This window comes from Dendrobates tinctorius, unplaced genomic scaffold, assembly GCF_039654945.1.
Source record: "Dendrobates tinctorius isolate UK_male_01 unplaced genomic scaffold, ASM3965494v1 ptg000155l, whole genome shotgun sequence".
Lineage (NCBI taxonomy): Eukaryota > Metazoa > Chordata > Amphibia > Anura > Dendrobatidae > Dendrobates > Dendrobates tinctorius.
The window spans coordinates 17,997,134-18,006,487 of record NW_027361822.1 but is presented as its reverse complement, the minus strand read 5'-3'; the positions used below and the strand labels follow the sequence as shown (position 1 = coordinate 18,006,487).

Genomic DNA, 9,354 nt, shown 5'->3' with positions numbered 1-9,354 from the left:
ATTGGTGTCTCTAAAGGCCCCATCACACTAAGCGATATCGCTAGCAATATCGCTATAACGTCACAGATTTTGTGACTTAGCAGCGATATTGCTAGCGATATCGCTGTGTGATACTTACCTCTGATCGGCTCCCCCGCTGTCTGTCGCTGATCACGCGAGAACGGCCTGGGCCGTTTCTCGTCGTCAGCTTCCAGCTGTGGAGACGAGCGATGCGTGGACGTGGGAGGGAGGACGTCAGGATCGCCTCGTCTGACAGGTAAGTAGCGACCCCCGATCGCTGCTATGTCGCTGGTGAGATCTGCCTGTGTGGCAGCTCACTAGCGACCACTTATCGATGCACCAGTGATCCATATCGTTGTCGGGATCGCTGGTGCATCGCTAAAGGCCCCGTCACACATAGCGATCTCGCTAGCGAGATCGCTGCTGAGTCGCAAGTTTTGTGACAACAGCGATCTCACCAGCAAGATCGCTGTGTGACAGTGATCAGCGACCGGCACCCCTGCCGGTATCGCTGATCGCTCTGGGAAACCTCTGGACTTTTCTTTGGTCGCTGGTGTCACGCTGGCCAGCACGCATCGCTGCGTGTGACAGGCGGGAGACCAGCGATCTGCTGGTAACTAACGTACACATCGGGTATCCAAGGGACGGGCGTCCCTTAGATACCCGATGTGTACGTTAGTTACCAGCGCGCTGATGCAGGGAGCTGGTAACTAACGTACACATCGGGTATCTAAGGGACGCAAGTCCCTTGGATACCCAATGTGTACGTTAGTTACCAGCTCCCTACATCAGCGCGCTGGTAACTAACGAACACAGCGACGCTGCGCGCTCGGCATCGCTGTGCTGATCGCTGGTGAAGTCTGTTTGACAGCTCACCAGTGATCCTGACACGTTGATATCGTTGTCAGGATCGCTGGTGAGTCGCTATGCGTGACGGGCCCCTAGGTGTGACAGTACCTTAATAAAGTGTCCAATCAGTTTATAGGTTTTTTTATTTCCATTGTTGGCTTTTTGATAACAGATGTTTATTGGTAATTGATTACATTAGTCATCATTTAGTGATTTAAATTGTTTTCCATTTCTCTTCTATGACGACAAGTGAATTTATATTGACTGTCACTCATACAATTTGCCAAGTAAATTATTTACCATAAAAGAAAATGTCTACCTGCCCGTGTGATTTCTGAGTAATAAAATAAATATGTAAGAAACTTTTCCCCACATTCTGAAAATGAAAATTACTTCTACCCTTTGTAACTTCTCCAGTGTAACTAGATTTCGTGTGTTTGTAAAACATTTCCCACATTCTGATCACAAAAATGGCTTCTCCCCTGTGTGATTTTTCAGATGTCTAGTAAGAGTTTTTTTCTGTTGAAAACATTTTCCAGACTGAACATGAAAATGGTTGCTCCTTTGTGTGAATTATCTTATGATTAGCAAGATCAGATTTTGAAGAGCAGCATTTCCCACATTCTAAACATGAAAGTGGCTTCTCCCGTGTGAATTTTCAGATGTCGAGCAAGACTTGTTTTCCGTTTATAACATTTTCCACATTCTGAACATATAAATGGTTTCTCCACTGTATGACATCTGTGATGTCTAAGAAGTTGTCATTTCTTTGTAAAACATTTCCCACACTTTATGCATGAAAATGTCTTTTCTACTGTGTGAATTCTCTGATGTATAGTAAGGTCAGATTTCGTTACAAAACATCTCCCACATTCCGAACATGAAAATGGCTTCTTTCTTGTATGTGCTCTTGGATGTTCATGAACCCTTTTGTTATTTTTCTTTTTATTAAGAAGGACGAGAGGTATGTCTGGTGTAATGGGATGCTCTTTAAAATGTGAAAATTTCTGGTAATTCTCCGAGATCACGGTCCAGTTAGCTGCCAAAAAAATTAAATGTATATTAATTTTTCAACAGACATGGAATGAATCAATGCTAAAAATTGATCTTGGGTTGCTCCTGAACTGCTTCTTGCCTCATCCAATGCTTATACATCCATCTGCCTCACTACTCTGCATGACCTGGATTACTTGTTAACTTCATAAACTGTAAAATGCCAGTCAGCGACTAATTCCTGTTTCCTAGGGAGTACCTGCATGCCTGTCTACCAGATATTCCTTGGATCCACTGTCTATTTCGGCCATCATCGGCTTTCCACAATTTGCACAACCTTGCTGGTAAACATGATCATGGCAGAACTGACCAATACCATTGAAGGGGTTGTTGCCTTTCAAATAAAATATGTCTATCGCTGCATTTGGCTTTAAAAAATACTATCTGCGGTGGACTCACAATATGCCAGACTTACCACACTCCTCAATATTGAAATTGTAGCACCCAGAAAGAAAAGTTGTGAAGTTATGGAAATCACAGGATAGAAATAAATGGTAGTAATTTGGAAAAGATAAAAAATGGAAACAAAATTTTCAAAACATCTCTATCTTTTCTGTATCGAGTATGAGTGGCTTGTATAAATATGCGCTTACATGCTATGGTTGATATCAATGAGGTTATTAATGGTCGTATGAGGAATGTTCTGCCGCACTGAATGCACATGGGCCAGAAAATCCTCAAGATCTACTGCTGGCAGCTCAATTTGCAATTGCCAACCAATGATGTCTCAGAAATGCTCAATGGCAGAGAAGTCAGGAGACGCTGCAGAACATGGGAGCACGTTTAGACCACGCAGGCAGCTCACAGTACCACAAGCAATATGCAGCCTGGGGTGGTTGTGTGTGTAGGAAAACATCTCCTGAGATACTTTGGAGAACTGGCCAGATCACTGCAACGCCGAGCTATTAGTGTACTTGGAATAAAGATTATAGGGGTCCGGATACCGTACATTATGTCACCACACAGTATAATCATGGGAGTAGGACCAGCGTGACATTCCCTCGTTAAGGCTTCCTCACTGCTCGGTCATCATAGTCTCCAGACCAATCTCTCGCTATCGTTGGAATCATCGCTGAAGAGGACAGACCTCTATTCTAGTCTCCATTGCCATCTTGTTCTGCACCTTGATAAGCCGGTGGCTTAGTGGCGTATAAAAATTCAAAACTTTGTAATGAAAAAAGTGGTTGTGTGAATCTATGCTATGATGGGAATAACAAATATGCTAACTTATAAAAATTCCTTTATTTTTAAGAATAGGTGAGTGACTTGGAGTGGGTTTCTTATGCTCTTAAGAACTTTTTTTTAACCCCTTCATGACCTTGTGATTTTCCATTTTTTGCAATTGCATTTTTTCTTCCTTTCTTCCCAGAGACATATATTAGTTTTTTTGTCAATATAACCATGTGAGAGCTTGTTTTTTGCAGAACGAGTTGTAGTTTTGAATAAAACAATTTTTTTAATATATTGTACTGGAAAACAGGCAAAAAAATTCTAAATGTGGTAAAATTGCAAAAATAAAGTGCAATTCCACATTTCTGTTTTGTGTTTTCTATTTACCATGTTCACTAAATGCTAAAACTGACCTGGCAACATGATTACTTAGGTCAGTCTGAGTACGTAAATACCAAACATGTATGGGTTCTTTTTAATTAAGTGGTGAAATAAAATTAGCTTATGTGACCATTTTCTGAGACCCCTAGCGGTTCCATTTTTTGGGGGATTTGGTGCTTGTGTGAGGGCTTATTTTCGGCTCCCTGAGTTGATGTTTTTATTGATACCATTTTGGGGTAGATACAGTGTTTTTATTGCCTGTTATTGCAATTTTGCAGTGGCCAAAAAACCGCAATTCAGGCATTTCAATTTATTTTTTCATTAGGCCATTTACCGATTGGATTCATTTACTTCATACACTGCTCAAAAAAATAAAGGGAACACTTAATCAACAGAATATAACTCCAAGTAGATCAAACTTCTGTGAAATCAAACTGTCCACTTAGGATGCAACACTGATTGACAATCAATTTCACATGCTGTTGTGCAAATGGAATAGACAACAGATGGAAATTATTGGCAATTATCAAGACACCCTCAATAAAGGAGTGGTTCTTCTGGTGGGGACCACAGACCACAACTCAGTACCAATGCTTTCTGGCTGATGTTTTTGTCACTTCTGAATGTTGGTTGTGCTTTCACACTCGTGGTAGCATGAGACGGACTCTACAACCCACACAAGTGGCTCAGGTAGTGCAGCTCATCCAGGATGGCACATCTATGCGAGCTGTGGCAATAAGGTTTGCTGTGCCTGTCAGAATAGTGTCCAGAGGCGCTACCAGGAGACAGGCCAGTACAGCTGGAGATGTGAGGTGGCCATAGGAGGGCAACAACCCAGGAGCAGGACCGCTACCTCCGCTTTTGTGTAAGGAGGAACAGGAGGAGCACTGCCAGAGCCCTGCAAAATGACCTCCAGCAGGCCACAAATGTGCATGCGTCTGCACAAACGGTTAGAAACCAACTCCATGAGGATGGTTTGAGGGCCCGACGTCCACAGATGGGGGTTGTGCTCACAGTCTAACACCGTGCAGGAATCTTCCCACTTGCCACAGAACACCAGTATTGGCAAATTTGCCACTGGCGCCCTGTGCTCTTCACAGATGAAAGCAGGTTCACACGGAGCACATGTGACAGATGTGAGTCTGAAGACGCCGTGGAGAGTGATCTGCTGCCTGCAACATCCTTCAGCATGACCAGTTTGGCAGTGAGTCAATAATTGTGTGGGGGGGCATTTCTTTGGAGGGCCGCACAGCCCTCCATGTGCTCGCCAGAAGTAGCCTGACTGCCATTAGCTACCGAGGTGAGATCCTCAGACCCCTTGTGAGACCATATGCTGGTGCGGTTGGCTCTGGGTTCCTCCTAATGCAGGACAATGCCAGACCTCATGTGGCTGGAGTGTGTCAGCAGTTCCTGCAAGATGAAGGCATTAAAGCTATGGACTGTCCCACCCATTCCCCAGACCTGAATCCAATTGAGCACATCATGTCTCGCTTCATCCACCAACGTCATGTTGCACCACAGACTGTCCAGGAGTTGGCGGATGCTTTAGTCCAGGTCTGTGAGGAGATCCCTCAGGAGACCATCCGCAATCTCATCAGGAGCATGCCCAGGTGTTGTAGGGAGGTCATACAGGCATGTGGAGGCCATACACAATACTGAACCTCATTTTGACTTGTTTTAAGGACATTACATTCAATTTTAATTTTGTGTGTGACTCCAAATCCAGGCCTCCATTGGTTAATGAATTTGATTTCCATTGATGATTTTTGTGTGATTTTGTTGTCAGCACATTCAACTTTGTACAGAACAAAGTATTCAATGAGAATATTTCAGTCATTCAGATCTAGGATGTATTATTTGAGTGATCCCTTTATTTTTTTGAGCAGTGTGTTTTGATAGAGCAGACAATTCCAAAAGTAGTGATATCAAATATGCATTTTTTTTCGGTTTTTTTTTTGTATCTTTTTACTAGCTTCAATATTTCTCTTAGGAGACTTTAAGCTGTGTTCATCCGATCGCCTGTGCTACACATGGCAGGGCTTCAGCCCTGCTATGGATAGGAGAAGTCACGATCTCCTATGAATGCCGGCCACGAGGTGGATCACAGATCCATCTGCGGCTGTTATAGGCTCATGATAGGGAATCAGATCAGCGCTTTCTTTTACTCTTTACATTTAGAATTTATATTTTTCTTATTGTGATATTACATCTATTTTTCATTTATGTGTTTTATTACTTTACTTACACATGATTAGGGCTTTTGGAGTTGCTATTTTAGCGTTTTCTTGATATTTTTTACTTATTTGGACATTCAATTGGCTTTGGTGTGGTATACTGTGAGGTTATCATATGGATCTACAGTCAGTATCCTATAGATATGTTTATTTCCTTCGGCTGATTTCACACTTGCGTTGGGTAGAGCGGCAGAGGACTGCGTACGTCCTCCGTTAAGCCCCGCCCACTGCCACACCTCTTCCATTCAGCTCTGCCTACGTCAGCATGCGTCCTGCGTACCAATCTTTAACATTGGGTACGCAGGCCATGCTAATGTATGTGGATGCCTCCGCATACGTCGTTTTGACGCTGCACTAAACTGCGTCGAACACAACATGATGTATTTTGTTGCGGTTGGCGCGGTGTCAAAATGATGCATGCGGAGGCATCCGCATACAATCGCATGGCCTGCGTACCCAATGTTAAATATAGGTACGCAGGACGCATGCCAACGTAGGCGGAGCTGAATGGAAGAGGTGAGGCAGTGAGAGGTGCTTAACAGAGGTAGTACTCAGCACTCCGCAGCTCTGCCCAACGCAAGTGTGAAATCAGCCTTTGTGATTATTGAAACAACACAACAAAAATAGAGAAAAAAAGGCAAAATGGACATTACGTACAACCACAAAAATGGGCCGGACAAAATTGTTGGTCCACAGGTGTTCAATGGGATTTCAATCCAGACTCATTGCTTGCCACTTCAGAACTCTCCATCGATTAGTTTCCATCCATTCCTGGATGCTTCTTGCAGTATGTTTCGGGTCATTGTCCTGCTAGAAAACTAATAACCTAGAACGCAAACCCAGCTTTCTGACACCGGGCACCACACTGCAACCCAAAATCCTCTGGTAATCTTCAGATTTCATGATGCCTTGCACACAGTCAGGGCACCCAGTGCCAGAGACAGTAAAACAACCCCAAAATCCACAATTTTGTAAAGGTGTCAACAGTTTTGTCAGGCTCATTTTTTGAGGTATTGTGTGAAAATGATGTCCAATTTGCCTTTTTTTCTTGTTTTTTTTGTGTTGTTCTAATATACACAAAGGAAATAAACATGTGTATAACAAAACATGAAAGATTGTGATAATTTTATGGGATAAATATGTCATTTTCTGGAGCAATTCCAAGGGTGCCAACACTTTTGACCATGACTGTATAGCTGACTGCAATTATTTATTTCACCTAGGGATCCATTAGTGCCTATACTGCTACACTGGTCTGTATTTGATTCTAATGCTTCAATCCTGAGAGATCTAATAGTGATTATTATTCTATATATGCATTATTGTGATAAATCATATTAATGGATATTGATCCATATAGAAGTGCTTCTCACAAAATTAGAATATCATAAAAAAGTTAATTTATTTCATTCTTCAGTACAGAAAGTGAAACTCATTATATAGTGTCATTACACAGAGTGATCTATGTCACGTGTTTATTTCTGTTAGTGTTGATGATTATGGCTTACAGCCAATGAAAACCCGAAAGTCATTATCTCAGTAAATTAGAATACTTTATAACACCAGCTTGAAAAATGATATTAAACTCTGAAATGTTGGCCTACTGAAACCAAACAAAAAGGTTCCAGCAACAGACATCCAAATAGATTATAGAATAAACGTTAAAACTTCATGTTTATTGCAATGCCTTTAACCCCTTTACTCCCAAGGGTGGTTTGCACGTTAACTCCCGGGCCAATTTTTACAATTCTGACCACTGTCCCTTTATGAGGTAATAACTCTGGAACGCTTCCATGGATCGCGGTGATTATGACATTGTTTTCTCGTGACATATTGTACTTCATGTCAGTGGTAAAATTTTAAAAGTTTATTTAAAAAAAAATAAAAAAAAAAAAATGGAAATTTGGCGAAAATTTCTCAATTTTCCAACTTTGAATTTTTATGCTCTTAAATCACAGAGATACGGCACTCAAAAAACGTAATAAGTAACATTTCCCACATGTTTACTTTACATCAGCACAATTTGGGAACCAAAATTTTTTTTGTGTTAGGAAGTTATAAGGGTTAAAAATTGACCAGCAATTTCTCATTTTTACAACACCATTTTATTTTTACGGACCACATCACATTTGAAGCCACTTTGAGGGGTCTATATGATTGAAAATAAACAAAAGTGACACCATTCTAAAAACTGCACACCTTGAGGTGCTCAAAACCACATTCAAGAAGTTTATTAACCCTTCAGGTGCGTCACAGGATTTTTGAATATTTAAAAAAAAAAAATGAACATTTAACTTTTTTTTCACAAAAAAAATACTTCAGGTTCAATTTTTTTATTTTACCAAGGGTAACAGGAGAAATTGGACTGCAAAAGTTATTGTGCAGTTTGTCCTGAGTACGCTGATACCTGATATGTGGGGGGGGGGGGGAACCACTGTTTCGGCTCATGGCAGAGCTCAGAAGGGAAGGAGCGCCGTTTGATTTTTTCAATGCAAAATTGGCTGGAATTCAGATCGGACGCCATGTCACGTTTGGAGAGCCCCTGATGTACCTAAACAGTGGAAACCCCCACAAGTGACCCCATTTTGGAAACTAGACCCCCCCCAAGGAACTTATCTAGATGTGTGGTGAGAACTTTGAACCCCCAGGGGATTCACAGAAGTTTATAACGTACAGCCGTACAATTAAAAAATCATATTTTTTTCCACAAAAATGATCTTTTCATGCACAATTTTTATTTTCCCATGAGAAACAGGACCCCAAAAGTTATTGTGCAATTTGTCCTGAGTACGTTGATACCCCATATGTGGAGGTAGACCACTATTTAGGCGCATGGCAGAGCTCGGAAGGGAAGCAGCGCCATTTGACTTTTTTGGCTGGAATTGAGATCAAACGCCATGTTGCATTTGGAAAGCCCCCAATGTGCCAAAACAGTGGAAACCCCCAATTCTAACTCCAACCCTAACCCCAACACACCCCTAACCCTAATCTCAGCCCTAGACCTAACCCTAGCCATAACCCAAGCCCTAGCCCTAACCCTAATGGGAAAATGGAAATAAATACATTTTTGTAATTTTATTATTTTTCCCTAACTAAGGGGGTGATAACGGGGGGTTTGATTTACTATTTATGGCGGGTTTTTATGTTTGGCAGCTGTCACACGCTAAAAGACGCTTTTTATTGTAAAAATATTTTTTGCATCACCACATTTTGAGAGCTATAATTTTTCCGTATTTTGAACCACCGAGTCATGTGAGGTCTTATTTTTCGCGGGACGAGTTGACGTTTTTATTGGTACTATTTTCGGACATGTGACATTTTTTGATCACTTTTTATTTCGATTTTTGGGACGCAGATTGAACAAAAACCAGCATTTCATGAATTTCTTTTGGGGGGGGGGGGGGGGGGAGGTGCATTTACACCGTTCCGCGTGCAGTAAAATTGATAAGGTGCTTTTATTCTTCGGGTCAGTACGGTTACAGCGATACCTCATTTATGTCGTTTTTTACGTTTTGTCGCTTTTATGCAATAAAAATTTTATATAAAAAAATTATTTTTGCAAGGCTTTATTCTGCGAGCTATAACTTTTTTATTTTTTTCGCTACTGATGCTGTATGGCGGCTTGTTTTATGCGGGACAAGATGACATTTTCAGTGGTACCATGTTT

The 9,354-nt window shown here is 41.5% G+C and overlaps 1 protein-coding gene across 3 annotated transcripts in view; it reads right to left on the bottom strand.

Annotated features, from left to right (window-relative positions):
- Positions 1–974: 974 nt before the first annotated feature.
- The window catches only part of LOC141051093 (uncharacterized), a 52,398-nt gene continuing 44,018 nt past the window's right edge, over positions 975–9,354 (bottom strand). For all 3 annotated transcript variants that reach the window (XM_073547962.1, XM_073547961.1, XM_073547959.1), the window contains exon 11: positions 975–1,888. In XM_073547962.1, coding sequence (XP_073404063.1) covers positions 1,611–1,888 — 278 coding nt within the window. In that variant the 3' untranslated portion in view covers positions 975–1,610. The remainder of the gene's footprint in view (positions 1,889–9,354) is intronic.